Raw genomic sequence first — 17,812 nt, 5'->3', positions numbered from 1 at the left:
GCCCCTCTGTTGTAAGAAACATCTTTTATTGACTTCATTTGTTAAGTATCATTGAACAAGGGTTATATTTGCAGTGAATCAATCTAAATGACAACTCCTGCAGCTACTCCTGCCTCCAGCTCCTGAGAAGCAGAGCTCTGGGGGGCCACACACCCCCCCCCTCCATGGCCTCTAATCCTGCACCCATGAGACCATGGGGCATCTCCATCCTTCCAAGGTGGCTATGCCCCCACAAGTCCCTTCCTCCACTATGGCTCAGCCCTGGGGACAAAGCACCCCCACAGCAGCATCACCCGTTTTGTCCCCTCCCAGTGTCTCCTTTCCTCCCCAAACTTGGCTTAAAAAGTAATAATGAGGCCCAGGGATGTAGCGAGCACGGGGAGGGGGCTGCTGACCCCCATCTCCCCCAGTGTGGGGATGGTGGTGGGTGCTGGATGTGGCCCAAGGGGTGGGTGAAGCACCAAGCGCGGCAGCAGCGAATGAGCCCTGCATGGTGCCTGGACCCCATCAGCCACCCCTGTGCCCCCTTCTCCTCCACTATACCCCCAACCCCTTATGTGTACCCCTCCCCATGCCCCAACAGTGAAGATGCTTCTGTGGAAAGTGCCGGGCGGTGCAGGATTTGCACCAGGCATGGGCAAGCCCAGTCCCCAAAATGGGGCTGCTCCAAGCTCAGTGTTTCAGTCCTCGAGGCTGGGCACATGTTGCAGGACACAAAAGGGGTTTAAAATGACCCTTTTTCCATCACTGCCAGCACTGGAGGGTAGGGAGGGCACAAAGGGGGTCCCACAGCAGACAGCTCTGTGCTCCAGTCTGGCTGGTCCCACCTCCCATCATCTTCTGTCCAAGCCTCCCACCATCTGACATTCAGATTTGGAGGGACAGCCAGTGAATGGTGGCCCCTTCCCTGGGCTCTGATGCAGGGCAGAGCAAGGGACCAGCCCTGGGGATCCTCCGAGGTCCCTGAGGGTTGGGACCAAGGCGCTGGGGAGCTCCACTTCACGGGGTACAGAAAAGTTTGGTGTCCAACGGCGGCAGCAGGGCCAGTACCTTCAGCTTTAGGAGGACAACGCCATGACCCCATTGCTTTTGGGGTGAGTGGCGCAGGGACCAGAGCAGTCCGGGGCTCCCGGGAGATGGCACTATCTCAGGGCATGGGAGGAAATCTGGGTCCGGCTGTGGGGTATCTGTCCCCTACTGCCCTGTCCCATAGGGCCAGTTGAAGGTGCTCCCGGACAGCAGCATGTCCCTGATTAGTGTTTCGATGGGCGTCTTCCCCACCAGCCTCATGAAGAAGAGCTGGGAGATGAGTGCGGCCGGCACGGCGCGGAGAGCTGGGAGCCGCAGCAGCAGCCGCCCAAAGCGCTGTGGTTGTGATGGGTACTGCGCCCGCACGTACTCTGTGAGGGCCACCTGAGCCTTCTCCTGCAAGCTCTCCACGTGCGCTGGGTCCGACAGGCCACAGGCATCTGCAGGAGGGGTGGGATGGAGAAGGGTCAGTGATCGGAGCCCCCACCCGATATCCACAGTGAGTCCCTCTCCTCAACCAACTGCCATGGCCATGCTCCTGCCGGCTGCTCCTCACTGCATATGGGGATGCAGCGTGGCTCAAGAGCATGGCTTGGACCCCCCTGGCTGCAATGGGTGCTGCAGGCTCATTCCCACCAGGAAGCACCAGGCACAGAGATAAGCACGGATGGACCAAGGGATGGGGCTCCCCAAGATCCTCCCCCAGTGTATGGGGAGGTATTTGTTTTCCTGCAGGTCTCATTCTCATCGCCCTGGGAAAGCTCATCCCTGCACCCGGATGGACAAGCTGGGATGCTGCAAACCATGCTGGAGAAGTGCCAGGGCATGAGGACAAGGCCAAGTTGGACAGAGCTTGGAGCAAGCTGCTCTAGTGGAAGGTGTCCCTGCCTGTGGCAGGGGTTGGAACTGGATGAGCTTTAAGGTCCCTTCCAACCCAAACCATTTTAGGATTCTATGATTCTCTGGAATCTGGAATCCCAAGGAAATAGGGGGCAGATGCTCCCTGGGGAGAGGGGGCTGACCATGGGATCGCGGCTCCAACCTACCTGGTGTGAAGAGCGCAATGGCTTTGAGGCAGCTGTATTCCGCCGAATCCACCTGGAGCCGGTTGAGCTTCTCCACCTGATCCTGGAAGATGCGGATCTGGTCCATGAAGGAGACAACGCGGTCGGCCGACATGGGGGAGGCGTGGAAGCCAGCGGCAGCCAGCAGCGGGGCCATATGCAGCGGCAGTGCCGACTGCGCCGCGTTGAGGACAAAGAGCTCACTCCAGCTCAGCCGCAGCAGTGCCACTTGGTCGGAGACGGGCAGCTCTGGGAAGAAGGGAATGTTCCGGGCCCATTCCACCGTGCTGAAGAGGAGGCGTGCGGCTAGCTCGCAGATGTTGTCGATGCCCATGACGCTGCCCTGCTGCGCGTACTGCGAGCCATAGCGGGCGGCGGGGTAGGGCTCAGCCCGCAGGAGCTGCGAGATGAGCTCCGACACTGGCTGCCCGTTGAAGTACTCCCCGCTGGGCAGCGTGTTGGGGCTGGTGCTGGAGTGGCTGGGGGGGATCCGGCCCCGCTGCACGGCTGTGGGCAAGAAAAAGAGGCATCTGCCTGCATCCCCCTGCCCCAAGCAGGAAGCATGCAGGATGCTCCCACCACACTCCAGCATCCCAGATGGACTTCTCATCCACCCCGAGAACAAGGGGCAGCTTTCAGGCTCTATGGGAGAGGGAGGTGGTGTGTGCCACAGGCTGCTCCCACCATGTTAATCCATTTAACATCCCAGTGACTCACTAGTTACTCCCAGGGTGCCAGCGATGCGGCTTGGCCATGGCCTCAGTGCCGTGCCATGCCAAACTGGGTGTGCCATTAGCACCATGGCCCCCCCCGCCAGCTGCAGTTGCCACCCAAGGTCATCCCATGGTGGCAATCATTTACGTGCAACTAAAACATCCATCCTGGAAGCGTTGTTAACCCCAGGGCACTCCCCCTCCTAATTGCATTCAGGGAGAGCCATTTCTCAGCTCCCCCCCCCCCCCCCCCCATTAGCGCCCACTATTTGCTCAGTCCCTAGTAATTAATTTATGGGCTGTTCATGAGCCACTTAAATGAGAGCTCTAAATCATGCTAAGTGGCAATAATGCCATCTCCACTCCTCTGGAAAGGAGGGAATTACTGTCCTGCTTCCAGTATCCTTCCCTCTTTGCTCCTCACATCAATGCCACCTGCCATGAGCAGAGCCCGCGCCAAGCCCTGCTGAAGATCCAGCATCTCCATTCCCATACATGCCATGGCACAGCCACATCCTGAGGCCAGGATTTGAGATGTGGGGCTAAAGCCTTCATCGCCTTTACAGTAGCATTTGGGGTTCACAGCCTCGAGGTGATGGGGAGCAAGGAAGCAGCCAGGGGATCGGTGTGGCTGCACCAGGACCTCCACTGTGCCCGGGGCAGTCCTGGCTCCAGTGTGTCCCCTTATCAGCTCCAGCTTTTCCAAACAAACACCACCTGTGCTGCCCGCAGCAACTGGGAATCAAGGAGGGAGGGAAAAGACAAAGGGGGCAAACGGGGGGGTGGGGGTGGGGGGGTGGGTTCCTGCTAATGGGGGTCGCGGAGAGGTGGGGGAGCAAAGCAAGCACTGGGAGCCCTCGGGAAGCTTCCCCATCCCTGCAGCCCTGGCGTTACCTTCCTTCCTCATTCCCACGCGGAAGCACTTCTTCAGGCGGCAGTACTGGCATTGGTTGCGATGGTGCTGGTCGATCTGGCAGTCGCGGTTGGACCTGGGGGCAGGACCGGGATGAGGAGGTGCAGGTAAGGAACGATGCGATGCTGCTGTGGGGGGAGTCCCTGCACCCACCTCCCCACCAGCTCAGGACAAAGCCCTTCGCCTCGGAGCTCGGCATCGGCCGTGGTTGTGCCACGGGGGCGCTCCCAGATGCTATGGAAACAGCGAGCTCCTACGGCAGGGGCTGCCCTTTCGTGTTGCCAGCATTGCCCTGGGCTGCAGGGAAGCTGGAGACACCCCCGGGGCTCCCATCCTCGGGATGGGTGCTGGGGAGTGATGCTCCCATATCCGGCCAGCACCGCCCCCGCCACCCTCACCCCCCACCCCACCCCCCACCCCGGCCCCACCACCACACACGTGAGGAATTCCAACTATTTGCTACTGGCTGGGTGCTGAGCCTGAGACCCCCGGGTGTCCCCCACGGTGGTGGCCCAGCCTTGTATCCTCCATGAGGTCTGGCCTCAATCAGACCCGGTGTGGGTCTCACTATGCACTCTTGTAGCCCGGTCAAGCCTGGGCAAGGAGCTGCAGGCACTGGGTAGCCCTGCACCATGTAGTGTGGCACCAGCCACCACCAAACCAGTCACCATCTTTCCCGAATGGCATCACCAGCATCCAAACCCCTGCAGCCCTGATTCCCAGCATCTGCTGGCCCCCACGGTCCTCACACGGCCGACGGGTGCAGCAGGGCACCGGTGACACCGAGCGTTTACATCCCACATCCCTTTTCCTGGGGAGGGAAAGGGGAGTACCAGGAAACCAGGAATAAATGGGGGTGGTTTAAGCAGCACCAGGGAGGCGCAGGCAGGGCTGGGACATGTCCGGCAGCAGCTCAGGCTCTGCCTGGGAATCCTGACACGAATCTCCTCATCCCTACACGACTCCAGAGGCGAGCCAGGCAGGGATTCCCACCGCGCTCCGACCGGAATTAATTCACCCCGAACATCACCGCTGCGCTTCGCGCAGCCTAAAACGTGTTGCTGATAGAAAGTTATTCCAGCAGCGAAGCGATAGCGATCGCTCATCACCCCGACAGCTCACATCTTCATCAGTGCCGCAGCCAAAGCTGCCGGCACCGCGGCCAAAGCCTGCATTGAACCAGGCTGACCCTCACTGCGGCCTCGGGGCACATTCCCAGCACCGGGAAACCCCCCTCCCCACAAACCCATGTCAGCTCCAGACAGCAGCTCACCCGCAGCCAAGTTTTCACACGGATAAGCTGCACCAACCTGCGAAGGGGTGAGAACACAAAAGGCGTATACTGTGCTAATTATGTAATTAGAACGTGTAATTATTTAGTGCAAGAACTAAACTGAATCCAACTCACTTTTAATATTCAAATTAGAGCAATCTTGGCTTGATGCTGCTTTTGACTCGGTGAACAAAGCAGATGCCAGCGCTGCCGGGGGAGCATTGTTCCTGGCCCCTCCAACACTTTACTCCCTACTTGGAAAACCAACGTTTCTCTATTGCACCAAAATCACTTCCCAGCACAAAGAGGAGGGGGGAAAAAAAAACAAAACATTTGAAGTAGGTGCCCAAGGTGACAAGGACACGGTAAAATCTGGGATGCTCAAGAGTGAAGGCCCTCCAACACCCCTGCACCTAAGCAGCATCTGGGACACAGAGCCCAACCCTCATACAGGGAGCCCCAAATTGGCCTTTCCTTTTTTCCAGGACAGTGGGATTTCTTAAGAGCCATGTGTATTCCCCATCTCCACATCATTAGTCCCGAGCAGACACTCGTTGGTGGATCCTGATGATGGGATGGGGAAACTGAGGCAGGGCCAGGGGTGATGCACACACTGCATCCACACACACTGCATCCAATGGGGAGGACCAGGGGCAGCAAGAACTGCCCCTTCCCCCACACTGGCAGCTCCAGGTCCCCACTCCACAGCCACGAGTGGCTCAAGCTGACGTCAGCCGGGACCCGGCAGCGCCGGTGCCAGGAGCTGCCGGGAGAGGAGGTGCTGTGCACGGGGGAGGATGAATCTAGGCCGCCCAAACGAGAGCAAGGCGGCTCGGAGCCGGCTTCTGCCGTAGCAGCAGCGCTGCCCTTTCCCTTCCCAAGGCATCTCAGCACCACCCGGTGAAGCTCAAAGCAGCCAGACCCCTTCAGGTGGGAAGAAAGTGGGGTGCAGAGGTGGGGTGACCCCTTTCCAGCCGGCTGTGGGTTCCCATGCTATCCTTGCAGCACCCTCCCTGGTTTAGCCAATACCATTGGAAATGGTTGCATGTGGATCCAGACTGGCGGGTGAGCCCCTAAATACACATTTCTGCCCTATATACACCCCAAAACCAGCCCAGAGATGGGGTCCCCCACCAAGCGCCAGCCAGCCCACCCGATGCTCATTCTGAGCCCAACTGGAACTCCGGAGTTATTTGCAGCTCGAAACTTTGCAGGGGTCACATCCTGGCCCTGATGGTGGGCCCGGATCTGCTGCAGCCCTTCTCCCCAGCTCAGCACCCGCAGCACACCGCGCTCTTGACATCTCCGGTTAAATGACACTCGGTGCTGCACCGGTGCTTCCTCCCGGTAGAGTGGCCGTGACTGGAGCAAGCCATGACCATGGTGGTTAATGCCAGAGCAGAGCCAGGCGATGTTGAGGATCTGGGCACTGGCTGTGCCAGAGCACCCGTCCCTAGGGGATCCATCCCGGGACTGTGGATGCTCCGGGCAGAACGGTGCTTAGGTGAGGTACAGAGCACCGGGAGCCACTCTGTGGCCGCAGTGGGGCCCCTGTTAGTGCTGCAACGGGGCCAGTGTGTGCTCCACAGCAGGGCCACTGCGGAGCCAGGCTGGGGACCTCCACCAGGGCCACCAGGCAGCCGCACCAGAGCCAGCATAGAGCCTGCACTGTGGGCCAGCGCGGAGCCACACCGAATGCCAGTGGGAAGCCGCATCGGGGGGCCACACCGGGAAGCTGCCACCGTGCCAGAGCTCTGGCAGCCTGGGTTCCCCCCGCATCCCTCCTCCGCTGCCGCCGTCCCTACCTGCAGGTGTAGCTGAGATTCCTGCGGATGCTGCGCTTGAAGAAGCTCTTGCAGCCCTCGCAGGTGAAGACCCCGTAGTGCTTCCCGCTGGACTTGTCTCCGCACACCACGCAGTCCACCGGCGCCCCTGCCCGCTCCTCCTCGCCGTGCTCCGCGTCGCTGCCGCCACCCGCCGGGGACGCCTCCTCCTCCCCGCCGCCGCCGCCGCCGTTGGGCTCGCCCCAGCCGCCGGCCACCATGGCCATGGCTCCGCGGCCCCGGGGCTCAGCGGCGGCCCCGCCGCCGCATGGAGCGGTGCGCGGCGCCCAGCGCCTCCCGGAACGAGTTGAGCAAGTTTTTTGGGGGGGCTGGCGGCCGGTTCGCGGTTTTTAAGGGGGGGGGTGTTGTTCCGCCTCCCCTCTTCTTCTATCCCAGAGCTTCCTCCTTTCCTTCCCCCCCACCGTTAACGGGGGGGCCCCGTGGAAACTTTGCGGCGGCGGGAGCGGGGCGCGGCGCGGCGCATCCCCCCGCGGGGCGCGGCGGCTCCGGGCGCGGCGGCAGCCCCGGGGCTCGGCCGCATGCGGGGGCCGCCGCTGCCCGCCCCCGGTGGCTTCTCCGCTCCGCGGCACCGGCAGGGAAGGAGGAGGAGAAGGAGGCGGCGCTGCCCCGGCCCGCCCTCGCCCCTACGGGCCCCGCCGCCGCCGCCGGTACATGCAGCCCGAGCCCGGTCCGGGTCCGGCGGGACCCGCTCCGCCGAGCCCCGGGGCTCTCCCCGCCTCCCGCGAAAAGAGCAAAGTTCAGCCGCTGCCGCGGTGGCCGCCCTGGATGCTCCTCCCCGTCCTCCTCCCCGTCCTCCTCCCCTTCCGCTCGCCGCCCGCCGGGTCCTGCCCCGGCCTCTGCCCCGCCGCACCGGGCAGCCCCCTCCCACTCCCCCGCCGAGCCGCTTCGCCGGGGTGGGGGCACATACAGGGACCGGGCTGGCACCGCTCCGCACCGCAGCCGGGAGCCGGCGCTGGGCATGGCTGGGGCTGGGCGGCTCCGCGGGCCGGTGGTACCGGTTGTGGCGGATCCGGCTACGGCCTCGGTTGCGATGCCGGGTGCGGGCAGGGTGGTCAAAGAGCCCGTTTGGGTACCGGAGGTGGTTGGATGCGGCCCCCGCCGTGGCCTCTGGGGAGCAGGGCCCTTCGCTGTTGTGCCGGTTTGCCGGGCCGTGGCACTTAACCGGCTGCGATTATGGCTGCGGTTACGGCTGCGGCCCTTGGTCCCCACAGCAAGTGACCTCTAAGCTGCAGCGGTGCGGCAAGAGCTGCCCTTGGGGACAAGAGACAGTGTCACCACATGGTGTGATGCCGCGTGGGGCTGTGGGTCACAGGATGCGGGTGGGAAGTCATCCCCAGGCCTGGCCCATGGCCAAGCCGCCGGTGTTCGGAGTCCCATCCTCCTGCCAGCAGCCCCAACAGGATCTTTAATTACAGCCAGCAGCACCAGGCCGCAGCTCCACGGCTTGTGTGGGGGGTGCGGGGGCTGGGGCTGTGCCCTTGGGGTGCTCTGGTGGCACTGGAGGTCCCTCAGGCCCCATGGCTGAGGCCGGGTGGCCGCAGCCTTGTTTGTAATGCGGTTCATCAGGTCGGACCCGTACAGCCTCCCCGCAGGCTCTGGGTGCTGGTGCTTCGTTAATCGTTAGCGAAGAAACAAGCTTTGGGAAAGGTGCTTGACCTGGGAACAGCCCTGTGGGATAGCCCTCCCTTCGCCTTCCACCTGCGGGACAACCTCTCCTCCTGGCTGTGCCGTGGTGGCCCCAGTGGCTCCGGCATCACTCCGTTCCCCTTCACTTTGGGGGTGAAGTTCAGGGGACACGGTGTAGAGATGGGGTCCCCCCCCATGCAGCCCTGTCCCGTCTGCCTTGGTGTGCCCTCGGGGCAGGTCTATCCCCGTGGGGCGACCCCAAGGATGCTGATGTTGATCAGAGCTGCCAGGACCTTTGTGGCACCTCATGGTGCCATCTTTGGCATTCCCAACCCACGCGCCAGGGCCAGCATCTCCACTGGGGATGAGGGGAAGGCAAAGCAAAGCAGGACAGATATAAAAAAACCCAGGAAAGGGGAGCTGGAGGAGCTGGGGTGCAGCAGAGGTGGATGGATTGCAGCTTTGGCCATAAACCTCCATTTCCTCCTGCCTGGAGAGATCTCTGCTCACAAAGTACCTGCTAATGCAGCCACACCGAGATGCCCAGCAAGGGGCAATGCCACAGGGGCTGCTGTGGTTGGGAAGCCAGAGCTGGCTGGGAAGGGACTGGGCTGGAGGAGTGTGGGGGGGTCCATTCTGGGCAGGGGGGTCACCCCCACCTGCAGCCAGCCCTGCTTCTCCTTTCTCTTGTGTCAGGCTGTGATTTATGGCCCTTTCCCTGCCCCGCTCCCGCCTCCTGCCCCCTGCAAAAAATAATAATCCAGGAACAAAGGAGGAAATTGGATCTTCTCCCCCGCATGGCTCCGGCCCCGCGCTGGGAACCGGCCTTGTTTTGACGTCGGTGTCCAGTTGGAGAAGGCGTTTGATCTCCAGAGGAATTCCTCCTTCCTCGTGCTGCTCCACTGCCTCCGCTGCACAAAAGGGCCCCCGGGAGCTGCCAGTGCATTTCGTGCCGCCCCGGTGCCCCCGGGGAAGAGTCCGTCACGATGGGGGCGCCGCCGGAGCTCCGCGAGGATTCTGCGGTCAGAGCCAGCTGTGGTGTTGGAATATGGGTGGCAGTGACGACCCTCCTTTGGGCTGGAGGGTGATGGAGCAACCCTTGCCAAAGTGTGCCAGGGCAGGGCCTGGTTCATGGCTGTGCCAATGGAGAGCTGGGTGCCAGCAGCACCAAAAAGCCAGATACCAGCACCACCAGCCCTGACCCCATTTCTTCTGCATCCTGGTTCCCACCACTCCAGGCTGTGGGGCAGCCGTTCCCTCTGCCAACCCCTTGTGGGAGCTTCCCAGGGAGGGTTAGATGGGCACCACCATGCCCCCATGAGGACCCACATCTCTGATCTGAGCAGGATCTGTCTCTTCTGTGCCCTGGAGGATGCCAAGGCCCAACCATGCTCCTCAGTGCTGCATTCCTGAGGCCGGCTCCTGCCGCGGGCACATGTAGATGTGCCGAGGGCAGGCGGGAGCTGCACTGGAGCCCGCAGAGGGGTAAAGGGCCCCTCATGGCCGGGGGGGGTCCCAATGGTCCCAACCCTGGAACGTGGTGACCTTGCAGGGCCCAACCGCGGCTGCGCTGCTGTCAGCACAGGACAAAGGGAGGCCAGGGCCAGTGGTGCCACTGCTTCTCAGATCCTCGGGCAGGGCTGTCACACACCCCACAGCACAGCCCTGCGCCCCACGGCTGCCCCACAGCACGGCACATGGAGCACCCGTGCAGCAAACACGCCTCTGCCGTGTGCACATGTGTGTGCATGGGACGCGCAGCAAGGTGCACACACGTGCGTGGGGTCACCACACACACACATGGGGATCTCTCTCCCCATGGAGCAGTGGTTTCACCACCACCACCACCCCCCCCCCGCCCCCGTGCCTCAGGTTTGCCCCCAGTCCTGCACTGAGGCAAAGGGAGACGTGACCCCCCCAGCCCCTCCCACGAGGGCTGCTCCCTGCCCTGCATTCCCGGGATATCAGATCCCACGCCCCAGGCCCAGTTGGACGCTCACTCCCTGGGGGACATGAACCACCTCCCACCTCCCTGATCCCATCGCTCCTGCCTCCCCGATCCCATCGCTCCTGCCTCCCCCACCGTGCCCCACAATCCCAGGGGATGGGGTGCAGTCCCACACTGGGCCATGCTACCAGGTGATGCCAGGGGCTTACTGTAGCCCCGACAGAGGGGAAACTGAGGCAGGGAGCGGGCTGGAATGGTGGAATCATGAACTGGTATATGGAGCCCTCCCAGGGGAGCTGCACGTTTCTGGGTGTACATTGGGGTGACAGCGGGGAAAGAAGGGGGGTCCCACCAGCCTGCACCATGCTGTGCCATGCTGCATTGTGCTGCACTGTGCCATACTGCATCGTGCCGTGCTTTGCTGTGCCATGCTGCACCATACCATACCATGCTGTGCTGTGCCATGCCATGCTGCACCATGCCAAGCCACTCTGTGCTGTGCCAGCAGCCTGGCAGGCAGGACAGCACTGGGACCCCCATCCACAGCCAGGATCACCCCATCCTCACCAGTGCCCCTGGGGGTCCTGGTCAGGCCCTGGAGTCAGCGGGGGGGACCCCTCAAGCGGGTCCCAGCTGCCTCCTCCTCCTCCTCCCAGCACCCAGCGCTGAGGCCGCCCCGGCTGCCCTGGCCCTTTCATGCGGCTCTTGCGGAGCCTGACCCCTCACAAAGCCCCCGGGAGCCGATTTGAATCTGAAAAGGGGTCTGAGAGCAGAGCCCTGACCTTCAACCCGCGGGTCAGCCCCTCCACGCCACCGGGACCCCCCTACGGAGCCTGGCACAAGAGGGGGCAGCAGGGACAGGGGCTGGAGCAGCACAGGCAGCCCCCCAGCTCAGTGATTGGGGTGCTGGGAATTGCCCCTTGAACCAGCCCCTGTCCCCATTTCGGAGGGGTGCTGTGATGAGGTGATGGGGGCAGAGGCACGGGCAGCTCGAAGGGGTGAGCTGCATCCCCACTTCCCTCCATACCTGTGTCACTGCATCCCCGCATCCCTTCATCCCTGTATCCCTGCACCTCCATCACTGCAGCCCTACCCTGCAGCCCTGCATGCCCACAACCCTGCAGCCCTGTGTCATTGCAGCACCATCCTGCAGCCCTGCATCTCCACATTATTGCATCCCTGCCCTGCAGCCCTCTCTGCCCTCTCCGTTGCCACAGCTCTGGATATTGATCCACTGAGCCTTGAACTCTGCTGCAGGATCTCTCCGGGGAGCTGCAGGCCCCGTTTGAGCCTATGTAAACCTCCGTGCCTCAGTTTCCCTTTCACCCACATTGTGTCTGTGCCCCTGCCCATCCACCCACGGGAAACCCATGCTCAGCCCAGCTCCGCTATCCAAGCCCTCAGTGTTCCAGGGTTCCAGCTGCTGGCTTCAACCCCACTACCGCCCACCCCCATCGCGGCAAGGATGCCCCCAGCGAGGGGTCACTGCTCCTCTTCCCTCCTGAATATGCATGGCCCTGCCGCCACGGCCACTGCCGTCACCTTTGATCCCACGTCAGGGATAACGAAATGGCTTCATCTGCGCCGGGAGACAGCGGGGACAATGCGGGGGGGGGGGGGGGGGGTAGTGGGCCTTTGTTCCCGGGATGAGCCAAACTCCGGGTCCGGCTGCCTGAGCCCCTCCAAACGCAAAACCCCCCAAAACCTGCCCCGCGGTGGGGGCGGTTGAGCCATGAGCATCAGTGGTTTATTCTCCCTGGGGATACAGCTGGGTCCTGCCGGCACGGGCGGTCTCTGGGGGTCTCTAGATGCAGGTCTCGCTGCCGGCCGTGCCCTGCTCCAGGCTGTGCAGCCTGCGGGTGAGAGCCTGCGTCTGCCGGGCGTGCTGCCTGCGCAGGGCCCCCGCCTGCCCCTCCAGCCGCCGCAGCTGAGCCGCCTGCTTCCGCCGGGCGCCGCGGTACGCCAGGGCCAGCGCGCTGGGGGCACCGGCACCGCGCTCAGCACCGCGCTCAGCACCGCACTGAGCACCGCACCGCGCCCCGCACCGCACCAGGCACCGCGCCGAACATCTCACGGCGCTCAGCACCGCACCGAGCACTGCACCACGCTCAGCACCGCACTCGGCACTGCCGAGCACCACACTGCCACCGCACCGCACCCGCACCATGCTCAGCACCGCACCGAGGGGACTGTGACTGGGGGACCCGGGTTTGGGGTGTACAGGAAGGGACAGAGCTCTTGGGGTGTGCAGGAGGGGATGATGCGCTAGGGGTGTGCAAGGCGGGACCATGTTTCTAAGGTGTGCAAAGGACAGGATGTGCAACATGGGACCATGGTTTGGAGTGTGCAAAGTGGGAATGTGCTGTTGGAGTGAGTGCAGGAAGGGACTGGGTATCAGCGATGTGCAAGATGGGACCAAGCTTTGGGGGTATGCAATATGGGACTGCAGTTTTGGGATGTGCAAGGTGGGACTGTGCTTTTGGGGTGTGCAAGAAGGGATCACACATTTGGGGGTGTGCAGGGAGGGATTGTGTTTTTGGGGTGTGCAGGGAAAGACCAACCGCTGGGGATATGCAATATAGGATAGAGTTTTTGGGGGGTGCAAGAAGGGGCTGCGCTTTTAGGGGGTGCAGGAAGAAGGGATTGTGGAGGTAGGGATCACACACTGCTGATGTGCAAGAAGGGATCTGGAGCAAGCAGGGGGTTATGTGCAACCAGGACATGCAGGAAGGCGCTTGGGTGTGTACGAGGCGATGTTGCACCCAGCACATGCCCGGTCGAGGAGCCTCGTGCCTACCTGTGAGCATGGAAGAAGTCTGTGGTGATGGTGGCACACTGTGCCTGCTGCGCGCGGCTGATGGCGCTGCTCTCCTCCAGGGCACGCACCAGGGCCTGTGCCTGGGCACGCAGCTCCTCTGTCCTGGGGGACATCCCCATGTCTAGAATGTCCCTGAGCCCGGCACGGCTCACCATGGTGTGGCCAGGGAGGGTTCTTACCGAGTGAGGGTACGGAGCAGCTCTTCAGCCATCCTCACCTGGCCCGGAGGGTGCCAGGGAGCTGCTGCTCCCACCCGGCCACTTTGGGCATCCTGCAGAAGCCGGATGTGGGTCTCATCCCTGGAGAAACCTCCAGCCCCTAGGAAGGTCCCCATGGGGAGGTGGGAGCAATCCTCACCTCCTTGCTACTGCTGGAGCTGCTGCAGGGGTGGCCGAACCCCTCATCCTTCTCCCACTGCAGGTGCTGGAGCACCATGCGCAACGCAGCCTCCCTCGGGCCCTGCGCAGCCGCCAGCACCTCCAGACCTCGCTTCTCCCTCTCCACCAGCTGCAACCGCATCTTCAAGTCAGCCATGGACTCCTGGCAGGGCAGCAGCATCATCACCAGGATGGGGAAACTGAGGCATGGCTCCCTTCCCTCTTGCTGTGCATCACCCCCTTCCCTTCTCCCAGCTCTATGGCTCAGATCATAGAATCATGGAATGGTTTGGGTTGGAAAAGACCTTATGATCATCCAGTTCCAACCCACTGCCGTGGGCAGGGATGTCTTACACTAGATCGTCTCACCCACCCTGCCCAACCCGGCCTTGAACACTGCCAGGGATGGGGCAGCCACAGCTTCTCTGGGCACCCTGTGCCAGCGCCTCAGCACCCTCACAGAGAAGAACTGCTTTATCTCCAACCTGAACTTCCCCTGTTTAGGTTTAAACCCATCACCCCTTGTCCTATCACTACAGTCCCAGATGAAAAGTCCCTCTCCCATATCACCATAGCCCCCTTCAGATACTGGAAGTGCTCTGAGGTCTCCACGCAGCTTCTCTGCAGAGAGCCAGGAAGAGACCCATGCTCAGCCCCACAACATCGCACCTTGAGCATCGCCAGCTCCTGCAGCAGCTCTGCTTTCTCTGGCCGTCTCCAGCCGGGCAGCTGAGCCCGGGCTTCCTGCAGCACCCGCTCGGCGCGGGCCCGGGTGTCCTCGCTGCGGTGGGTGCTGCTGGGTGCTGGGGGTTTCTGCAGAGAAGCCTCCACGGCCGCCTGCTCCGCCCGCAGCCGGCGGATGTGCTCTCGCAGGGCCCCCTCCTCCATCCCGCGCCGTGCTGGGGTGCTGCGGGAGGAGGGTGCGGGTTTGGGTGGGCACAGGGGACACGGTGCCACCCTGGGCACAGCCCAGCATCGTGCTCCGCTCTCATCCTGGTACCTCTGCAGCGCGGTGGAGCTGCTGTCCCCACTCTCCTCCTGCCCATCCGGCTCCGCTCGGCCCTGGAGCTGTGGCCCCTCCGCTGGTGTGGGGCTGGACCCCCATCCATGCCCCTGGCTCTGCTGCCCCATGGCTCCTAGCCATGAGGCAGGCAGTGGTCATGTCCCTCTTCGGTGTGTATTCCCACAGGGATTGTGCTGGGGATTAGGGTTCCCCAGCACCGAACCTGCATCCCCCTGATAACCACATGCATCTGCCCAGCATCCTCCCAACAACTTCCGTGCATCCCCTAAATATCTCCCTGCATTTCCTAAATAGCTACCTGCATTACCCCTCGATATCTCCCTGCATCCCCCCGCATCACCCCAACATCCTCCTGACACCATCCAGCATCCCTTGTGCATCCCTGCTGCATCCCTCCTACATCCCCTTTTCATCCCCCGACATCCCCCAGTGTCCCTTGCACAACCCCCCACCATCCTCCTCATGAACTCCCCAGCTCCTCACAACCCTGCAGCCCCCCAGTTGTCACTCACCCCCCTGGATCCCATCCTCATGCCGGCGCGCCTTTGCCCACATCAGGTCAAGGAGGGCGGCATAGGCGCCCCCGCAGCGCTCGCTGCAGGGAGAGGGGCTCAGTGTGGCACCGCAGGCTGTGTCCCCGCCGTGTCCCCATATCCCCAAGTCCCCACCTGCAGCGCAGGGCCAGGCGCAGCGCGGTGCTGCAGGACTCGTGCTGCCCCAGCACCATGCTGAGCCGCTCCGCGTCGCTCTTGCAGTCCTGCAGCGCAGCCGCCAGCTCCCGGTTCACCTCCTGCAGCCTCGCCAGGAACCTGGCACTCACCGTTAACCGCGGCCCGTGCCTCGGTGTCCCCACCAGTGAGGAGGGGGCGGACACTCACCCCTGTAGCTGGTGCACCCGCTCCTCCTGCTCTTGGCTGGGACCCTCCGAGGGTTGGGGGGAGAGGGGGCTGTGGGGCTGAGCATCCTCACTACACTGGGGCAAGTCCTGCAGAGGGGACAGGCAGAGCCCGGCACCGGGACAGGCACCGGGACAGGCAGAGCCCGGCACCGGGACAGACAGAGCCCGGCACCGGGACTGGCACTGGGGCAGCCGGAGCGCGGCACCGGGGCAGGCTCCCCCCGTGCACTCACCTGGGCTTCCCTGTGCACCGGGGGGCTGCCGAGCCCGGCGCTGCCACTCCCGGAGCCCCCCGGCTCCTCCAGCCTGGACAGAGCATCCCGCAAGTCGCGGACCTGCGCCACGCACCGGGCTGAGCCCTGGGGGCTGACCCAGGGCCTTGCCCCCGCCCTCGCCGTGCCCACGGCGCCCACCTGGAGCTGCAGGCGGTCGCGCTCCCCCCGCAGTGCCCGCAGCGCCGCCGCGGCCCGGCTCAGCTCCTCTTCGCGGTGGCCCAGGGCTGCTCGCAGAGCCGCGTTCCTCGATGCCGCTGCCGCCACCGCCGCCTCCTCTGCCGCTCCCTCCTCCAGAGCCTGTCCCATGGCCCGCCCGGCCCATCCGGGGCTCCGGTCCAGCTCCTCCAGGCTCTGGGGATACAGGGAGCCGGTTCAACCAGTGCCCATCCACTTGGCGTCTGGGCTGACCACGCTGCTGCGGCTCACCTTGGCCGCTCGTGCCCACTCTTTGCTGGGTGTAGGCCACACCGGTGCGTGCTGGTGCCGGGAGAACACGGTGCGTTCCAGCGAGCTCACGACGTGCTGCAGGTCCGCAAAGAGGTCGGGGCTGTGAGCTGCGGAGAGGGAGTACGGGGTGAGGTCCCTGCAGCATGGCACAGCATGGCACGCACAGTGCACTCACCTCCCAGACCCGTGGCGGTACCGAGCGTGCCATCGAGGCGGTGTTGCTGTGGGCTGGCAGTGGGGAGGCTGGTGGTACCCTCCCAGCCCTCCTCATCCTCCCTGCAGGGTGAAGAGCAGAAGTGGGATGCACCAGGGTAGTGCCACGTCCCAGTGCCCCATGGCTGCAGCATTCTAGTACCTGCTGGTGCGCCACTGGAGCTGCTCTGCTCTCCGGTGAAGCTGGGCCACCGTGGCCAGCAGCCCAGCAATGCACTCCTCATAGGGCAGGATGCCCTTGATGTCCTCCGCCGTGTTCTCAACGTCCGTGTCCTTTTTGTCCTCTTCTTCCCCTTCTCCCTCTGCAGGCTGTGGGGGCTGCAGGAGTGTGCGTCCATCCATTCACCCCGGCCCCAGCTGGCACCAGGGCTTGAAGGGGCTGGTGCCCACCAGCATTTGCCACCACCAGGGACACCCATGGCCAAGGGATACCCGCGGGGGGCACAGCGAAGCCCCAGCCATGAGGGAGCAAGCCCCTGGCAGTGCCCATCCCGTGGGACACCCCACTTGCCTTCTCCATCCCAGCTGCCTCCTGCCTGCGCCAGCAGCACCCCTGGCCAGGGCTCGCCCCAGGGCCCCGCTCGGGGCTCCCGGCACGTCCTGGCTGCGCCTCCGGCCCCTGCCCTGGGCCTTTCCCTGTCCTTGTTCCTGCTGAGATTTCCTTTTCCTCAAAACCCCGTCGCAGCCTCCTGCACTTAACTGTTGCGCTGCCCCACGACCTTGCCAGAGCCGTCTTGAGGGGCTCTGACCCCCAACATCGTCCTCACTGCTCTGCCCCACAGCACGCCAGCCCCACATTGCACCCTCCCCATGGCACCCAGGCAGCAGGAAGCACCCAGATGTGTGTCCTTGAGCACCCCTTGGAGTTTTAGGGGTACATCTGAGGGTGCAGAGGGGTGCGTGAGCATGTGGGGTGCTGGAAGGCATTGTGTAGGTGCTAGTGTGCAGGGCCATGGGGGACCCAGCTCAGGAGTGCTGTGGGCAGTGTGAGGGTGTTTAAGCACTGCAGGGTGGTGTTTGGGGTTCAAAGGGGTGCTGCAGGGGTATTTGGGGTACAGGTGGGTAAATGAATATTTGGGGTGCAGGGGCAGCACACGGGTGCAGGGGGGTTACATGGGTATTTGGGCTGCAGGGGGGGTACATGGGTATTTGGGGTGCAAGGGGGGGTACATGGGTATTTGGGTTGCAGGGGGCAGCACATGGGTGCAGGAAGTACAAGGTTATTTGGGGTGCGGAGGGTACATGGGTATTTGGGGTGCAGGGGGTACATGGGCATTTGGGTTGCAGGGGGGGTACATGGGTATTTGGGGTGCGGGGGTACATGGGTATTTGGGGGGCAGGGGGTACATG

The 17,812-nt window shown here is 63.3% G+C and overlaps 2 protein-coding genes across 15 annotated transcripts; both read right to left on the bottom strand.

Annotated features, from left to right (window-relative positions):
• Window positions 1–9: 9 nt before the first annotated feature.
• NR2F6 (nuclear receptor subfamily 2 group F member 6) lies at window positions 10–7,589 on the bottom strand. Of its 3 annotated transcripts, XM_065659027.1 has the most exons (6): window positions 6,798–6,858; window positions 5,128–5,283; window positions 4,993–5,029; window positions 3,701–3,795; window positions 2,076–2,600; window positions 10–1,469 (listed from the first exon to the last, which is right to left on the bottom strand). In XM_065659027.1, the coding sequence occupies exons 4-6, from the start codon at window positions 3,711–3,713 to the stop codon at window positions 1,195–1,197; spliced, it is 813 nt and encodes a 270-aa protein (XP_065515099.1). In that variant the 5' UTR covers window positions 3,714–3,795; window positions 4,993–5,029; window positions 5,128–5,283; window positions 6,798–6,858; the 3' UTR covers window positions 10–1,194. The 3 variants fall into 3 exon arrangements, with proteins under 3 accessions (XP_065515099.1, XP_065515100.1, XP_065515098.1); XM_065659028.1 differs by having other exon boundaries at window positions 4,993–5,283; XM_065659026.1 differs by lacking the exons at window positions 4,993–5,029; window positions 5,128–5,283 and having other exon boundaries at window positions 6,798–7,589.
• A 4,552-nt stretch (window positions 7,590–12,141) lies between these two features.
• Window positions 12,142–17,125, bottom strand: USHBP1 (USH1 protein network component harmonin binding protein 1). 12 transcript variants are annotated; one of them, XM_065658759.1, is made up of 15 exons: window positions 16,974–17,124; window positions 16,605–16,780; window positions 16,425–16,525; window positions 16,229–16,356; window positions 15,941–16,153; window positions 15,761–15,862; window positions 15,508–15,614; window positions 15,298–15,438; window positions 15,142–15,224; window positions 14,606–14,741; window positions 14,275–14,512; window positions 13,586–13,768; window positions 13,408–13,499; window positions 13,208–13,330; window positions 12,142–12,386 (listed from the first exon to the last, which is right to left on the bottom strand). In XM_065658759.1, the coding sequence occupies exons 1-15, from the start codon at window positions 16,980–16,982 to the stop codon at window positions 12,215–12,217; spliced, it is 2,004 nt and encodes a 667-aa protein (XP_065514831.1). In that variant the 5' UTR covers window positions 16,983–17,124; the 3' UTR covers window positions 12,142–12,214. The 12 variants fall into 12 exon arrangements, with proteins under 12 accessions (XP_065514831.1, XP_065514823.1, XP_065514825.1 ...); XM_065658751.1 differs by having other exon boundaries at window positions 13,208–13,325; XM_065658753.1 differs by having other exon boundaries at window positions 13,208–13,325; window positions 16,446–16,525.
• Between the last annotated feature and the right edge of the window lie 687 nt (window positions 17,126–17,812).

This window comes from Lathamus discolor, chromosome 21, assembly GCF_037157495.1.
Source record: "Lathamus discolor isolate bLatDis1 chromosome 21, bLatDis1.hap1, whole genome shotgun sequence".
Taxonomy (NCBI): Eukaryota; Metazoa; Chordata; class Aves; order Psittaciformes; family Psittacidae; genus Lathamus; species Lathamus discolor.
This window is presented reverse-complemented; position numbering and strand designations above follow the sequence as displayed.

Bases quoted from the DNA above. Each gene is read 5' to 3' on its own strand.
- NR2F6 (XM_065659026.1), bottom strand. From the start codon at position 7,042: ATGGCCATGGTGGCCGGCGGCTGGGGCGAGCCCAACGGCGGCGGCGGC. The intron at 3,796-6,797 runs GTAGGGACGGCG...TCCTGCCCCCAG, and splicing joins AATCTCAGCTACACCTGCAG to GTCCAACCGCGACTGCCAGA. The intron at 1,470-2,075 runs GTAGGTTGGAGC...CCCCTCCTGCAG, and splicing joins CATTGCGCTCTTCACACCAG to ATGCCTGTGGCCTGTCGGAC.
- USHBP1 (XM_065658747.1), bottom strand. The intron at 14,513-14,605 runs GTACCAGGATGA...CTCCTCCCGCAG, and splicing joins AGCTCCACCGCGCTGCAGAG to CACCCCAGCACGGCGCGGGA. The intron at 13,326-13,407 runs GTAAGAACCCTC...CCCCCAGGACAG, and splicing joins CTGCTCCGTACCCTCACTCG to AGGAGCTGCGTGCCCAGGCA.